The following is an 18,198-nucleotide window of genomic DNA, read 5'->3' as shown; positions in this document are numbered from 1 at the left end:
GTAAGGGCTGGCTTATGGAAGAGGGGGCCTGCTGTCTCTCTTCTTTCTGCCCTCTCCCAATCTGACTGCCCCCTCTGGCTTCCCTGAGATAGCCACAGAGGAAGAAAAGGAAAATCTGGGGGAGTGTTGCACGCTCTGGATCCTGCATATGTTTAAAGTTGACTCTTGGGGTGCTCCTGTGGGTGTTTGACAGGCTCCTGCTCATCCTGGGTGCCTCGCCTCAATCTTAGCATTCATCTCCGTAGCTCCAGAATCTGGATGTCTGCTTTTGCTTTTGGTGGCTGAGGGCCCTATCTGTGAACCCTCTAGGCCAGTGGTTCTCAACCTGTGGGTTGCAATCTATGGGTTCCATTATGATTCCTAACAGTAGCAAAATTACCGTTATGAAGTAGCAACAAAATAATTTTATGTTTGGGGTCTCTGCGTTACAGGGTTGAAGCATTAGGAAGGTTGAAAAACACTAATCTAGGCAGATGTTTGGGGGAAGGAACTAAAAGAATATTCTCTAGATCATTTGTGGGAGTGTAAGCCAGCCCCCATGCAGCTCTCCTGCAATGGCAGCCCATCTCATGGTGCCTCTAGACTTATCAGCTGGGAAGCATTTCTGCAGGCAGCCCTCTGTGTCTGCATGCTTTGAGGGCTAGCCTGGAGTAAGAGACACAACACGCAGTCTTCAGAGATGTGGGGTTCATAACAACAGTTTTCAAAGGAGATTTTTAAACTGTCTCTTGATCTCTGACAGCTGGTTTTCCTGTATTTGATGGGAGGAGGGTCTTCACTCTCTCTTTATATGTGAAATTCATCACTTTAAGGACTGGAGAGATGGCTCAGTGGTTAAGAGTGCTTGCTACTCTTGGAGGACCCGAGTATGGCTCACAGCACCCACATTGGGTGGCTTACAGCCACCTGCAATTCCAACTCCAGGGATCTAATGCCCTCTTCTGGCTTCCTCAGACACCTGCACACACACCCACACACCCACACACCCACCCACCCACCCACCCACACACACACACACACACACACACACACGGTTACTTTAAAAACTTGACTGAATTTTTCTTTTCATATTATTTCTGATTATGATTGCTGTGACCAAGTGATCTTGGTAAGATCAAGCATGAGGTCCTGAGTTCAAATCCCCATCACCCACATAAAAAGCTAGGCATGCCAATATATTCCTATAACAGCAGCTCTGTGGGAACAGAGACAGGAGGATTGCTGGCACTTGCTGGCCAGTGAGTAGCCTATTTTGAGGTTCAGAGACCCTGTATCAGGGGAATAAGGTCAGGGGGTAATAGAGCAAGACACTGGACGCCTGGCATGTCACACACACACACACACACACACACACACACACACACACACACACACACACCCTATCATTGCCCCCTGACTGTAACATCCAGGTCCCTGTTTTAATTGCCACACAGAATGACTTGTGGTACTTTTTTATTGTTTTTTTTCAAGACAAAGATTTCTCTGTGTAGTCCTGGCTGTCCTGGAACTCACTGTAGACCAGGCTGGCCTTGAACTCATAGAGATCCTCCTGCCTTTGCCTTTAGTTCTGGGACTAAAGGTGTGCGCCACCACACCTGGTTCTCTGTGGTACTTTTTGATGTACATGAATTCTCTCTCTTGATCATTCGCTGTTTATTAGAATTTGAGTTCCTCGAAAGCCTGTTGCCTGGCCTTTTCTGTTCTGAGTCTAGGTCTTGATGTTCCATTTTGGCCTCAGAGTGAACCAGGCTAGCTGACAACCACATTTGTAAAACGCCTTACTTGGCATAGACACACACACACTCACACACTCACACACACACACACACTCACACACTCTCACACTCTCACAACACACTCACACTCTCACACTCTCAACACACTCACACTCACACACTCACACACACAAACACACTCTCTCTCTCTCTCTCTCTCTCTCACACACACACACACACACACACACACGCTGCCACCATTGAGCAATGGTGGAAGCAACAACTCCACAGCACTTCCGTCATTTTCCTTGTGCAAAAAAAAAAAAAAAAAAAAAAAAAAAAAAAAGTTTTTTGAGGCCACAGAAAATATCCTTGAAGAAAAACAGCTAGGGTTTTCCCCCTTAATTGTATGGAAACCCTGGGCTGTGAATCCTGTGCTCTGTATTTCATTTGGGCCTTGGAAAATCTTGGAGACAAATCTGAAATCCGCAGCAAGCACACAGGGCCCGAGGATGTTCACTCATGCCATGCTCCCCTTGGCTGCACTTTATAGTTTTCATATGTCTCCACCCCCAGCCCTTTCTAGAAGCTCATGATCTACATGATGTTTACAACTGTGTATTGGTTAATTTTCAATTGCTGTGAGAAAACACCATTACCAAGGCGACCTATGGCAGGGAGATCGGATTCTGTCATGGAGGTGCATGGCAGCAGAGATTGAGGCTAAGGGCTCAACCTTCAGCAGGAAGCAGATAGGGCAAAGCTCACCCCCAGTGATGTCCTTCCTCCAGCAAGGCCACACCTCCTAAACCTTCCCAAACAGTGTCACCAACTAGGAACCCAGCATTTAAATACGGGAGCCAACGGGGCACATTCTCATTTAACCACTACAATCGGATTTAATCTCGTTTTAAAACAAGGCAAAATATTAAAATGCTAGTTGCTTCAATGTGTAATAGGCATCTTGCCAATGTTTGTTCTTAAATTTCCTTTTTATAGTCCTGGATCCCACAGTTCTCCATGGTTCCCACACTGAGAGTTGCTGCTGTGGGGTCTGAGGATTTTGTGGATGACACATCTTCACTCCAGTTAGTCTGGCCGTTCTAGTTTGCTTTCTGTTGCTGTGATAAAACATGGACTAAAGCCAACTTGAGGTCCCAGGGGTGATGGTGCATGCCTTTAACCCCAGCACTCCGGAGACAGAGGCAGATGGATCTCTGTGAGTTTGAGGCCAGCCTGATCTTCAAAATGAGTTCAAGGAAAGTCAGGACTACACAGAGAAACCCTGTCTTGGAAAAACAAAACAACAACAACAACTTGGATTTGGAGGAAGGATTTATTCCATCTCATAAGTTATAGTCTGTCATCAAAGCCAAGGCAGGAGTTTGAAACAGAAACCACAGAAGGGTGCTGCTTACTGACTTGCTCCTCCTGGCTTGTTTGTCTAGCTTTCTTTTGTGCAGTTTAGGCATACCTGCCTAGGTGTGGCGTCACCCACAGTAGACTGGGCCCTCCTGTATCAATTGATAATTAGGAAAATGTTTCATGAACCTGGCCACAGGCCATTCTGATAGAAACAATCCCCAAATGAGATGCCCTGAGATGACTGGGCTGTGTCGAGTTTACAGCTGATGCTAACCAGAGACAGGCTCATTGAACAGATTTCTGTGCTCAGGGCTTTCAGGAACTGAAGATGGCATCGTACCTCTTCAGAGACCAGTCTCTGATTGACCAGATTTCAGCGTCAAGTGCCATGTCTATCCCAGAAAGCAATTCTGAATTAGCATAGGACTGGATGGGCAGGAACACCTGGAAGACAGCCACTGCTGAACCTGGCTCTTCACTCAGTAGCTGTCATCTGACTAAATTGCTCATGGCATGTGTGCTTGTTTCTGTTCTTTGAAGTGTTTGAATTATGTGTTCTTTTCCAAACACTGCCTGTCCCCATGGTGTAGAACTGGGAATGCAACCCACAGTGGGAGTAGTGGCTTGCCTTCAGTGACATTTTCTGCTTTTCCTTTTCAGAGTATGATCGGCTGGGTTTTCTCCTGAAGCTGGACTCTAAACTGTAAGTAGAATGAGAAAGTGCTTTGACTCTGTGTAGACATCTGTAAAAGCTGGGGTCTAGCTTGGAAGGGTCACCCTCTGACCCCTTTAGTTTTGGGGGGGACTCCCTGGGGCTTCTGTCCTCTGGTTCCAAGCAGAATCTTCAAGCAGGTTCCTGTCTAGAGGGGCCTGGGCAGGACGGGATGATGGATACAAAATGAGGCCTGCCATTAGGCTGGCACAGGTAGCTCATTACAGAAGGCCCCTGCAGGAGCTTGAGGGGCTGTAGGGCACAACAGAGTGGGCGGTGCTGTTATTTAAGAAAAGCATTGCTCGAGAGAAAGATACCATGTGATAGTGTTCAAGTAGAGATTTTTGTTTGGGAAAGGGATTGTAAAAAGGGGAAAGGGGAGCAGAGAGTCCAGCCTCTGGGGATAGGAGCAGCAGGAGAGAGGAAAGAGAGGCAGAGGGAGAGGGGCAGAGAATGGGAGGTGGGCAAGGCCTACCTTTTAAAAGACAGCATAGCAAATATGCACAGTGGGCACTCTTAGTGGCTGCAACTGAAGGTGTATCCTGTCAGGACCCCAAGGGCAGACCAGTATAGATGCCTGAATACTAAGAGGAGGGTGGAGAAACTGTCAAATGCCCTCCCACCAGGCAGTCCTGTGCTTGTTTCCCACTTCTGCCTGTTGAGCGGTCTTTCCTCACGCAGGTAGACCTTTGTGCCTCTCAGAGGTTTGGTACCTGCACCCAACACTTTTCTCCTTGCTAGGCCACTTGCAAAACCCCAAGATCACTTACTCTTGTGACCAAATTGTATCTTCTGCACTTCCTTCGAATTTCTTACTCCTGCCAATTGTCCGGCTACCCTATAATTAACTCTGTGGTTAGTACTAATTTATTAAGGGAGCAGGCTCGGAGCCAGGCAAAGCTTGGTTCAAATCCCACATTGCCACTTACTGAACTTGTGATCTTGGGCAAGCTCCTTAGATGCTTTGAGTCCATTTCCTCTGCAAGATGAAGACAGGATACATACTTTACATGTTGTTATAAGGATTTGATTGAAGTGGCTAACTCAGGAGGTTTTTGAGTACTGGATACACAATTCTCCAGCATTCTTCCCTGGTCTCTCTGGTGCCTAAACATTATAGGTAATTTTGTTAGGTTTTCAACAAACCCTGAATGCTTGGAAAAATGGGTAGGTGGGGGGGAGATAGATGGGTAGATGGATGAATGGGTGGAGTGGGTAGATGGGTAGGTGGGTGGGTAGGTAGATGGATGAACACAACCCCATTTGACCATCACACTGTGAGTTGGATCTCTGTCCATTCTGTTTGTTCATGCCCTGTACAGGTCCACTCATGTGGTTGATGCTTATTCTCTTCTGTTGTCAGCCATCTTGGTGCTCCTGTGTCCCTAACTGAGATATATGTCATGGGGGATCAGACTTGCATCTCCTTCCTTGCTCTTTTGCTTAAGGACTTATACACAGCTGCTGCAGATGGCGATAGTCACACCTACATTATGTCATTCATGTGAGGCTTTCCCGTGGAACTGTTTGGCAGCTGGCCCCTTTTCCTGGAATCTACGGTCTTGGCTCTGGTGCCTCAAGCTATGGGTCCAGGCATTGTAGCCCTCCCAGATTTAACATGTCACAGAGGCAGCTTCTGGGGAATAATTGTCTGATCTCTTTTTACAAGGTAGGCAGAGAGATGTTAGGCATATATTAACATCTGGGGTGTGGGGCTTGATAGTGCTAACGAATTACAGGCTTCCCTCTTAGAAATGTCTCCATTCAGTGCTATGAACACAAAAACAAAACACGTCAAGTATAAGCCATAAGCAAGTGAGATGCCACCATACTAGAAAAGAGGCAATCAATAATTACCAAGTCAGATTGTATGGATGAACAAAGGAGATGTTACTGTGGACATAGCAACTACAGTGTTTAAGCTGTCTTTGCCAGTGAGGGAGGAGGATACTCCTATCCTGCTGTCTTGCCAGTTGAGTAGTGTGGGATAGATGGCTGTGTAGCTTAGCTGCTGTGTACCAGGCCAGTTCCATGAATTGACTGAGGGGACTTGGACTTTGGCCAAGAAGTTGACTTGGCTCTGTATTTAACTCACATTGTGGGGGGCAAGCTAGAACCTTCCCACCGCTTGTTGCACAAGCTTTTCCAGTCCAGTGCGTTCTTCTGAGGGAATCACGGATGTGTTCAGGGAGATATTTGTAACTTAAGGGTTCTGCTGGGGGGGGGGTTCCTCATCCATATTTTCATCTCTCCTTACAGAACCTCTTCTGGTTATATGGTATTCCATTTCTGATGTATAGGAAGGGACACTGATGTATAGGAAGGGACACAACATAGATTGGAGCTGGGCCCAAGTTCTGCCCCTGCTCCCTAGTGTTACATGATCTTAAACAGCCCAATCAAGCTATCTGAACCCCAATTTTTTCCTTATGAAAAGTATAGACTATTCACTTACATTCATTGTAGTTTATAGAGAATAAAAGAAAATGTATAATCTACTGTAAGAATACAAATGGAAGGATTCCTTTGTGTTTATCTTAATTTGGGTTAATTTAGCTTCTTGAGTCTACAAGTGTCTATGCTCTGTAAAATGTTTTCTCTTTAAATATTGCCTCTACACCATTCTCTACTTTTCCACATTCCCTACTCCTCAGAGTCTCTGTTTAAATTTTCACGACTTCCACTCGTAGCCTCTGGCTCTGTTAACGTCTCCATATTAGCCACCTTTTGACCCTTTCCACGCTAAACCATAACCACAGAGGACTCTGTGTAAGAATAAACTAGACTTAACCCTGAACCCCCAGGCCAGGATTAAAGGGAGCTTTGAGTGGATTAGACTAAAAAGTCTGCGAGACAAGAGCGCTTGCTGTTCATTGCCAGAGTCTCCTCACTCGGGTAAGCAGGGAGCTCCCAAGCCCACGTGTAAAATCCCCCAGATTTGGCAAGTGCTGCCAAGAACCTGACAGGAGCACACTCAAACCTTCTCTGGAAGAGGATGTGAACTCCTGGCAGGCAACCATTGAAGGAGACAAGCAGCTCACAGTAGAGAATAATGTATAAACAGCAGTGCAGGAAAAGAGCCTACACTGATTTCTCAAGTTGGAATGGCCGGTTATAAAACAGTTCTGTGTACCACACAAGATCGAACTACGTAGGATTAAGAACTGTAAAATAGGACCCTAGCTTTAAAAAAAAAAAAAAAAAAGAGGGCCCACAAAATGGCTCAGCCAGTAGGGGTGCTTGTTGCTAGGCCTGCCCACCTGAGTTCTATCCCTCAAACCCACACGGCAGAAGGAAAGAGTTGATTCCAGCAAGTTGTCCTCTGCCTTCCACACTCAGGCCATAGCACACACTCACCTGCCATGACCACCCAATCAGTAAACTTGAAAAAAATAATGAATGAGCTTCTAGAATTCAAAGCTACAATAGTCAAACTTCCACTCTTGATGGAGGGGTTTGTAAGGTGTATGGTTTTTCCGCGCCAGCCCCAACTAATACACTGAGACTCTGTATTTGATATAATCTGTTGGCCCGGTACTAGTTTCTTATCAGCTAGCTCTGTCTTAATTATTAACCCATTTCTATGTATTTCCACGTGGTCTTACCAGCGAGAGGCAGCTAGCGGTTCTATTCTCTCCAGATTCTCCAACTTGACTCTCTACTTACTACTTCCTCTTTCCTCCTTGTCTCCTAGTCCTTCCTATCTTGCTTTCCTATTGGCCAACAGTGCTTTATTCATTAACCAGTATGAGAAACATATATACATAATGGCATCTCCCATCAGGGGTTTGCTACAGAGAAACAATTGAAGGCAGATAGTCAGCTAGAGGATAAGCTAGGTAGCAAAAATTCAAAGGTTTAGGGATGTTTGTTTTGCCCTCTCTCCCTGCCTCCTTCCTGTCCTCTCTCTATCTTGGGTATGTGTGTGCTGTGTTGAGCACACTGTTTGGAGACCAGAGGGAGATGTTGGGTAATCTACTCCGCTACTCTCCACCTTATTCCTTGGGAGGATCAGTCTGACATTGAACCTGAAGCTCAATGTAAAGTCTGGCATTTGGGAAGACAATACATTTTGGTAGCTAAAGACAAATTTGTGCGTGCCAGGCATGGTGGCACATACCAATAATTCCTGTGTGTACAAGTCAATGGTAGGAAGAATCTCCAGTTCCAGACCAGCCTGAGCTACATAGCAGTTCAAGGCCAACCTGGGATATAAGGAAAGACTCCCCCCCCAAAAAAAAAAATAAGAACAGGGCTGGCAAGATGGCTCATTAGGTAAAGGCACTTCTTACCAAGCTTGCTAGCCTCAGTTTGATCCTCAGGAACCACATGATGGAAAGAGAGAACCTACTCTTGTAAGTTGTCCTCTGACCTCCTCTTAAGTGTCCATACCTACACACAGTAAATAAACAAATAAAAATATAACTAAAATCTGCAAAATAAAATGTAAAAAAAGGCTCTGGAATCAGACATGGGATTTAAATGCCCAGATCTACATCTCAATAGCTCCAACCTTGGACTTTTATTTAGTCACTAAGTGCCATATTTCCATAAGAGTACTGACCCAAGGATGAGATGCAGCCTCTCCTGTATCCTTATCCGGGTCTTTTATTGGCTTACCATCAGGGAAGACAGAACTTCCAAACAAGACCTGTATTCTGCTTGCCTCTGCTCCATACCTGACTTCATTTGTGAATTCATTCATTCATTTAGCAAATACATCTTGACACCAACTATATGCTTTATGCATAGGATAAAACCGAAAGGTCTAAGTCATATATATGCATAGCCATATTAGCATAGTAAACAGGGCAGGAATAAATGACAGCAGCAGGGTGACTTTGCTGTGCAGCATAAGCAATGCATGTTTTATTCCTAATAAGGGCGGTATCTATAATGATGGTTCGGACCCATGGTAGAGTATAGAGGGCATGGCAGGCATCCCCAGGTGTGTGATGTAGAGACAAAAGGCCCCCTTCATGGAAGGTGAAAGAAGTGGTGTTTCTCAAAGGAGACCTAGGTGTCTCTGAGAGCAGAAGGTAAAAAGAACACTCACTGAGGAGGCTGCAGATACAAAGGAGTGAAGACCTCATGAAATATAATGGAGCCATAGAGGAAGGAGCAAGAGGAGAGAGAGTTAGGCCAACAAGATTCAGAGAGCAGTGAGTTGGAGATGAGAAAACCAGCAAGGATATCATGGGGAGAGTGAACAAGAGTAAGTAAGATGTGAGGCCACAAGGTAGTGAGTGCTGTTGGCCACAAGGTTGTCCAAGAACTGATCCCACCTGCCCCCAGCCAGGGCTGTCCCTTTGGACCTTAGTGCTCATAGCCACAGCCTACCTTTAGGAGTCCAGGCCTGGTCTCTTAGGGGGCTGAAGGTGGTCTGAGATGGTTGTGCTATAGCTTGCTTCCCGTGTGGGAACGCATCCCGATGACAGCAGGTGGATGAGTGTCCTTCCTTCATTCAACACAGATCTTGATAAGTTATTGCACAAAAAACAAAATGTGTGGGGGCTGGAAATATGGCTCGATGGCTAAGAGAACTTGCTGCTCTTGCAGAGGTGTGGGGTTCAATTCTCAGCCTCCACTTCTAATGGCTCACAACCGGGTGTAATTCCAGCTTCATGGAATCTAGTTCCCTCTTCTAGCCTCCATGGGCACTCACACACATAGTGCACACGTAAATCATAAAAACTAATCTTTTTAAAATGTTGTAAAATAAGTCCCCACATGTACAAAGTAATGCGTGCTAGGGAGGAAGAGTACAGAGGGAGATGCTGTAGAGGACACTGCATGTGTAAAAGGACGGTACTATCAGGACTCCCTGGGAAAGTGATGTTTTCAGCAAGGATTGAAAATGACGATGTCCTACCCAGAACCCTAAGGAAATCTCAGGCTCAGGAATGTGGCACCATGAGTCAAGAAGGTGGCTGCCCGTTAATCCTGGGAGACTGTCATCTGGTGCTGGATGTGTGGTTCCTGAGCTCCCATGAGCCTTCCAGACCCTGGTTTGGTCAAACTCCAGTTTTATCTCTTTTAGCCGGGTGTGGGTGGGTGTTCTGTGGAAACTGATGTGCAGTGTGGTGTTTTACAGCTGGTAGCTGTGCAGGTGCATAGAGACTTAAATACTCAAATCTAATTTCACCAAGAATTCCATGTGAAGGCAGAGGTATGAAACCAGCAACTTTTAGCCCCTTGAAAATCAGGCCAGTTGAGAAAGGCCTATAAGCATGGGCCAGTCTTCAGTGCTGCTGGAGGAGGCTCAGTGTGGCAGCACATGCCTGTATTCCCAGCTACTCGGGTAGCCAAGCCAGGAGGATCACATACATGTTCAAGGCCAGCCAGAACTACCTAGTTGTTTCTGTCTCAGCAGCAATAGCAACAACAATAACAAAAACCACGGGAACAAGAGAAGGATGCGGGGTAGAGGGGGGCAGCCAGAGTTAGATTTACTGATTCTAAAACAGCCTTGCCAATTCTGCCTTATGGCTTGCAAGGGGAAGCCTTTTATGCCCAGTGCCATGCTGGGTATTCTGTGGTACCTCTTATAACAGTCACGTAGATAGATGACTTCATCCGTTTCCCCTCGTCTGTCTCCTGGCTTTACGAGTCCTCCACATGCTGATGGCTCCCAAGTTTTTATCAATCCGAATCCTTTCCCCATACTTCAGAGTTATTGATCCAGAACCTCCTTCCTTGGCTGTGTTTTTGGCTTCTCACAGTTTACATACATATCTAGAACCAAGCTCCCATATTCATAGTTCTACCTGCCATAATCTTTCTTACCTCAGAAAGTGGCATCTCCATCCTCCCAGTTGCTGAATGAAAAGTGGGCACATCATTTCTTTGACTCTGAAATAGAACCATCAGCAAGTCTGGCTGACTTTCCCTTACAGCATCCCAGGACCAGCCTCCTACCTCCAGGCCATCAGCATCCCAGGTTCAGCCTCCCCCTGCCTCCAGGCCATCAGCATCCCAGGACCAGCCTCCTCCTAATTTCAGGCCATCAGTATCCCAGGACCAGCCTCCTCCTGCCTCCAGGCCATCATCCTGTCAAGATAGCCACCCCCATATACCATGGCTTCTCTCTCAACTGCTCTCTGTACATATGCTTGCTTCCCTGTGTTCATTAGTCTGCTTTCTGATGGACTTTAATGGAGGAAATGTTTGCTTTTGTTTATGGTTTTAGAGGTTTCTGGTCATGGTTGCTTGGCCATGTCCCTTTGGAACTGTGATGAGGCAGAACCTCATGATAGCTCACCTTGTAGCAACTAGACAGCAGAGAGAAAGGGGCTAGGATCCCAGCATCCCCTTCTATAACATGCCCCAGTGGATCTAACATTTTTCCACTAAGTCCTACATCAAGTGCCTTCACCGGGGAGAAGGCCTTCAACACAGTGCCTCTAGGGAATATTTAACAGCCTTGACCTCCACATAGAAGCAAAATGATCCTGTTAAAAAGCAAGATAGCTGTTGTGTCCGAACGCCTGTGATCAGGACCTTTTAGTGGCTCCTCGGTTCTCTTGGAGTGTGACTCAGATGTTACAAGGTCCTGAGGATCTAGAGTAGACCCTGGTTTCTTACAGCTTCCCTTCAGGTTTATTATTCTGTACTTGGGTATCTCAAGTACCCCTGGTCCCTTCCTGCCTCAGACTCCTGGCATGTGTGCATTCCTTAACAGAAGCAGAGAGTGCTCACTTCCCCGCCCGTTTACCCACTCTTGGCCCCTGCTGACATTTTCTGGCCCCTTCCCCTTCCCCCTCCAGTGCTGGGGGGCTGAGCATAGGGCTGTACCCATGCTGAGCAAGCATTCTATGGATGGGCTGTGACCCCAGCCTTTATTTTACTTTTCATACTGAGACACTGTCTCACTCACCAGGGTTTAAATTTGGGCTCCTGCTACCTCTGCCTCCTGCATATCTGGGTTTGTAGACCTGTGACAACAGGTCCTCTTCACGGTGTCGTTTTTCTCAGGAGTGCGCACCACTGTCTGGATGCTCCACACATGGATGCGCCACACATCTTTTCTACCTGTTCATTGTCTGCCTCCACCCACCTCGGAAAGCACAGGGCCTTTTTGTTTCCTCCACTGCTGTTTCCTAGCACCTGTTGCTTAGTGATTGCCCAATGAATGTGGATGAGCAAATTGGTAGACAACTGTATGAAATAGATGATATTTAGATTCTTTTAACAAGTGAGAAAATGATGGGGGGGTCGAGCAATTTAGTCATGTTCAGAGAATTAGATCTGCTCAGACCCGCACCTGACCCTCCTCCACCCAGCCACACCTTTTTCTTCACTCTCTTACTCTTAACAAAACTTCTAATTTTTTTCCTAATTTATACTGTTAGTGTCTGTTCTAGTTTGCGGTTCATTTGACCCTACACTTTGCGGTGGTAGTTCATCACTGCGGGAAGTCAGTGTAGAGACCATGGAGGAGGAAGTGCTGCCTCCTGGCTGGCTTCCTCCGGCTCATACTCAGCTTTCCTGAGTTGGGCAGTGTCAGGTTCAGAGTTCCCTACTCAGTCTGGGGAGCTGTAGACTTTCTAGGGGCAGGAATAGGCACTGGGGCTCACAGGGTATCCACGGTGCCTAGCACAGTGTTTGTGGAACACAGTGCAGCAAACGTTTGTTAAATCAGAGAGAGCAAGAATGCAGTGGATCACACTGCCAGGAAATTCTGCCTCTCATGGAGGGTCTCTTGCTTCGTGACCTGCCGTCACAGTTAAGATGACTTCAGAGAACCCAGCCTCTTGGATATCTTGATACCTGTGTGGCCAAGACTCAAAGAGTGAAACTCCAGGATCTCCCTTTGTACATTGATTCTTTGTCCTGAATGAATACTGAGGTCACCTGGGGATCACAAAAATTACAGACACCTGCACTGGAACTTGCTGTTCTAGACTGTAGCCTGAGCAGTGGGAGTTTCAAATTTTCCCAAGTGGGTCTAACATGCTGTGAAACCGAGGACAACTGCTTAAGGTTCTACTTCCTATCTGAGAAACGTACCACTGCCCCGAGTGACTGTCACCAAGAATAAGTGTCCTTACAGATAGACTATGTGTATACACAGTGAATCATGCCCGGGGCCTGACCACTCAGTGGTGCTGATATACTCAGTCAGGCCGGGAGCTTCCTGTGGAAATGTCTCCTGACTGCTCTGTGGTATTTGTTCTGTTATGTGCCAGGGTCAGAGCCTTGGAGGGATGGCTTCAAGCCTGCTACTGTCATCGTGCCTGACTGCAGACTAATCTATAATGTAGAACCAGGATAAAGGACTTGTATTCAAAATGTACAAAGAGCTTTTAAAATACAACAATAAGAAAAACCACCAATCGATTTAAAAAAGGGCAGAGAACCAGAACAGATACTTCACGTAAGAGATACACAGATGGGGCCTGGAAGGATGGAAGCAGTTAAGAGTGTTTGATGCTCTCTTAGAGGACCAGAATTTGGTTCCCAGCTCCCATGACTAGCACCTCACAACCACCCATAACTCCAGTCCCTGAGACTCTGACAAACTCCTCTGGATGCTACAGGCCAGGCACCTGTACATGGGCACAGCTATGAACATACTCATATAAATAAAACAAATCTTCTTTTTTTAAAGAAGACATTCAGATGTCAAATAAATACATAAGTATATAAAAAGGTACTCACATTGTGTATCTCCAGTGAAGAAAAATTTAAATTATGAGAGACTATCAAATACCCATTAGAGTGGCCAAAAAAAAAAAAAAACCCTGACAATCTCCAGTGCTGCCAAGGAGGTGGGACAGGAGTTCTTACTACTAGTGGGAATGCAGAGTGTTCTGGCCATGTTGACAGTGTTTGGCAGGACTTCCTAAAGCCAAATATGGTCTAACCAGATGTGCTGGCTGCCGTCCTCCAGGGTAGTTACCCAAGTCATCTGAAAACTTGAGATGCACACAAAAATGGCTCACAAGTATTTATAGAAGTGGTAGCCATGCGTGTGACAGACTAGAAGCCAGATGAACAACTCACATATCCACACAGTGAAAAAGAAAGGGGCCATCAGTCCTCACAGAGACATGGAGGGTTCTGCCATGTGTATTTGAGTAAAGAAGCCAGGCTGAAGGTCTGCATACTGTGTGTTTCTAACTGTATGACATTCCAGAAAAGGCCAAACTGTGGGGACTAAAAAGGACCCAATGACCCCAGGTGGAAGGGAAGAGAGGAAAGTGATAAATCTGAATTTGCCAAAACCGGAGGACGGTGGTTCTCAACCTGTGGGTCATGACCCCTTTGGGAGTTTCATAGCAGATATTTACATTACCATTCATAGTAGTAGCAAAATTATAGTTATGAAGAAGCAATGAAATAATTTTATGGTTGGGGGCATCCACAATATGAACTGTATTAAAGGGTAGCAGCATTAGGATGGTTGAAAACCACTACCCATAGAACCTTACAACACAAAAAGTGAATTCTAAGGAACCGTGGGCTGTAATAAAAATTAATGATCATGATTCACCAATTACAACAAATATACTATGTTTATACAAGACATTAATAATGGGGGGAAAGCTAAGCTATTTGCTTAGCTTTTCTGAAAATCTAAAATTATTCCTTAAAAATAAAATGTATAACTGGCAGTGGTGGTGCACATCTTTAATCCCAGCACTCAGGAGGCAGAGACAAGCAGATCTCTGAGTTCGAGGCCAGCCTGGTCAGCCAGGGCTACACAGAGAAAGACTGTCTCAAAAAACAAACAACAATTAAAAAGTGCATTAACTTTCAGTAGTCATGTTGGGGTATATATTAGCAGGAAAGCATATGCTTACAATACAGGGGCCCTGGATCATTCAGTCCCATTACCAAACCAAATGTGAGTGTATAAAACCAAGGGCTTTGAAATCAGAAGCCCTTTGTATTAGCTACTTTTCTATTGCTGTGATAAAACATCATGAGCAAGGCAACTTACGAAAGAAAGAGTATAATGAGCCTACCGTTCCAGAGGGTCAGAGTCCAAGATTGCAAAGCAAAGGCATAGTGGCAGGGACAGCTGAGAGCTCACATCCTGATCCACAAGCAGGAGGCAGGGAGGGCACTCTGGGAATGGCTGGAGTCTTCCGAAACCTCAGAGCCCAGCCCCAGTGACACACCTCCTCCAGCAAGGCCACACCCAATCCTTCCCGAACAGTTCCACCTACTGGGAGTATTTAAACTTGAGCCAATAGGAGCTATCCCATTTAAACCAATGCATTCCACTCCTTGGGCCCCTAGACTCATGGCCGTATCACGATACAAAATGCATTTAGTGCAGCTTTAGAAGTCCCCACAGTCTTCTGGTGTAATATGGTTTTTCCACCCGCCGCCCAGTCTTGTTCCACCGCTGCGCCAGCCCCAAATAACACACTGAGACTCTGTATTAGATATAATTCTATTGGCCCGGTTACTTGTTTCTTATCGGCTAGCTCTGCCTTAATTATTAACCCATTTCTGCTGATCTATGTATTTCCCTTACCAGGGAGCCGGCCAGCATACTGCTTTCTCCCGACTCTCCATCTTGGCTCCTCCTTTCTACTTCCTCTTTCCTCCTTGTCTCCTAGTCCCTCCTATCTTCCTTTCCTATTGGCCAACAGTGCTTTATTCATTAACCAGTGTGAGAAACATATACAGAATGACATCTCCCATCATTCTGGTCTCAGCACTTTTGTTTCAAAGTTCAGGGTTTCTCCTAAGTCTCAGAGCAATCTCTTTGTTTTTTGTTTATTTGGTGGACTTTTGGTTTTTCGAGACAGGGTTTCTCTGTTTAACAGTTCTGGCTGTCCTGGAACTTGCTTTGTAGGCCAGGCTGGCCTCAAACTCACAGATTCCCCTGCCTCTGCCTCCTGAGTGCTGGGATTAAAGGCATGTGCCACAACGGCCAGGCTCAAAGCAATCTTAATTGTAACCCTCTGTAAAATTTTAAAAACGAAACAAATTACATACTTCCAAAGGACAGTGGCACCAAATATACATTACCATTCCAAAGGGAAAGAATCAGGAAATAGTTGAGAAACACTAGGCCAAAGCAAGACTGAAAGCCAGCAGGGCAAGCTCCACATCACCATAGTCTTGTATTCCCATCTTCCTCCTGCTCCTGCCCAGTTGAGTGTCTATATTTTCTTATTCCTAAAATGCCGATGATATCTCCCAGTCACACAGAGTAATTGAAGACTCAACAATCATATAAAATAAAGAAATCAAACTCAAGTCGCTGGCATTGCTCAGTGGTTGCTGATTGCACTCCCTTGCCTTCTATTGTTTTGATTCTTTGGATAGCTGGCTGACAGTAAAGATTCCTTCCTCTTGATAACCAGTGTTACCCCTTGATGCAGGCCTGCTCTTTTCTCTCCTGGGCTGATGCATGCATTGCTCTGCTTATGAGTCCTCCCATACAGACTACTGTCCCAGCAGCAGACCCATGATCCGTTCTCATAGATTTCACAGTGTTTCAGGAGTGCATTTCACACACCCCCACACCCAACCTTTGTATATATTCTGTCCCCTGCTGAGAACACCCTTCTGCCCTCCCAAATCCCTAGGGTAATTGCTTCACCTCCCCACACCCAGTGCATGACTCTGCTTGCGTTTATCCTTGAAGGTTTTTTGTTTTGTTTTTGTTTTTAACATATCTTCTTGTCTCTGGGTTATAAGCATCTTGAGGATAGGGCCCAGTATGGAAGCATCCGACTCAGGTGTTAAACTTCTACAGCAGTTCCTCCAGAGCACCTTGGGTGGGGGATGGGCACACCCACTGAGGGCCCCCTTCAAGCAGAGTGGTCTCTAAGAGCCCTTGTTTTATTTTTACAGTTCTGTGCCCTATTCCATAATACATGTGTGTTGTTCTGATGTAGACTTCTTCGAGTTTATTTATTTAAGTGTATGAGTGCTTGCTTGCATGTACATATGTATACCATGTTCATGCCTGGTACCTGAAGAGGTCAGAAGAAGAGTGTTGCGTCCCCTGGTACTGGAGTTACAGATGATCGTGAGCCTTCATGTTGGTGCTGAGACTCAAATCTGGGTCCTCTAGATGAGCAGCCAGTGCTCTTAACCACTGAGCCATTGCTCCAGTCCTCTCAAGTTTCTTTATTACTCCAATAAATACACCCACTTTAAGAAGCCTGGACCTAGAGGACTTGGGGACTGTGCTGTCATGGAAATGACAATGAGGACCTGCCTGACCCTGCATAAGGAAATCAGACACAAATCTTTACTGTGAGCTTCAATAAAAATCTGTCAAGACTTCACCCTTCTGTGGTGCTCACATAGATGCTGAGTTGCAATAGATGACAAGACTATGCATACAAATGTTGGTCAATCAAGCAGAAGTTTGGAACTGGCAAGTGGCTTAGAGAGAATAGTTCAGGTAACAAAAGTGAAAAGAACAGTTGTTTTCCTCCACACTAGTATAACGCTGATCATCCAGATGGAGCTAGAAGTAGGGAAGGCAGACATTGAACATTACTACAGCAGGAGCTGTAACTGACAGGTAACCTCTTTGTCCTACCCGCCAGCCCTCCCACTCTAAGAGCCACAGAAACCATGTAGGAGAGCTTGTTACTTGAAGTCTAGTCTTCCTTCCTTTGAGATTCAGCAGCATCCAATTCTTTCATATTGCGGCGGACACTATCATCTGCAAATGTGTTGGGCCACATTTATAATGGGATGCACATGCCCCAGGGCCACAAGCTGAAAACACACATGCCTAAGTCAATGCTCTTTCTACCAAAGAAACCGAGGGATTTGTAAGCAGCAGGTAGCTCGGGTTCTTGCAGAGGACTCAGGTTCTGGTCCTATCACCAGTTGGCACAACCATCTGTCTGTAACTCCAGTTCCTGGGGATCCAACACCCTTTTCTGACCTCCATGGGCACCAGACTCACAGGTGCACAGATGTGCATGTCAGCAAATACTCATACACATAAAATCTAAATCTTTTTAAAAATTAGTGAAAACAGCAGGGCTGGTGAGGCAGTTCAGCAGGAAAAGGTTCTCACCACTAGGCCTAATGACCTGAGTTCAGTCCCTAGGACTGACATGGAAGGAGGGCACTGATTCCTGCAAGTTTTATGATCTCACACACATAGCTTCCCCCATGCACCCACAATAAATAAGTAGGCACACTTGCCTAGGGGCATGCAATGCCCCAGCCGCTTGAACAAACCAGTTGCCGGGGCCATTGACATGGGGTGGGTGTTTTTGCCAAGTTTCCAGATGGTGGGTAGAAATGCTTAACATGTTAGTTTACTGTCTAGTCATCACACAGATCTCACTCTCTTTTGGGGTTCAGGAACCTTTCTGGTCTGTGTTGTCAGATACATCGTTTATGAGAAGTTATGTGGCAGGACATAGGTGGCATTTGTGTCTTTTTGGAGCTTGTTTTACAGAAGCAGTG

The 18,198-nt window shown here is 45.8% G+C and overlaps 1 protein-coding gene across 3 annotated transcripts in view; it reads left to right on the top strand.

The window, feature by feature from the left end:
* The window catches only part of St3gal3 (ST3 beta-galactoside alpha-2,3-sialyltransferase 3), a 208,338-nt gene that overhangs the window by 102,212 nt on the left and 87,928 nt on the right, over nucleotides 1–18,198 (top strand). For all 3 annotated transcript variants that reach the window (XM_051188605.1, XM_051188604.1, XM_051188603.1), the window contains one exon: nucleotides 3,741–3,783. Coding sequence is in view for 2 of the 3 variants with exons in the window: in XM_051188604.1 (XP_051044561.1) it covers nucleotides 3,741–3,783 (43 nt within the window). In the remaining variant the exon portion in view is untranslated. The remainder of the gene's footprint in view (nucleotides 1–3,740; nucleotides 3,784–18,198) is intronic.

The sequence above is a fragment of the Phodopus roborovskii genome, unplaced genomic scaffold (genome assembly GCF_943737965.1).
Source record: "Phodopus roborovskii unplaced genomic scaffold, PHOROB, whole genome shotgun sequence".
Lineage (NCBI taxonomy): Eukaryota > Metazoa > Chordata > Mammalia > Rodentia > Cricetidae > Phodopus > Phodopus roborovskii.
This window is presented reverse-complemented; position numbering and strand designations above follow the sequence as displayed.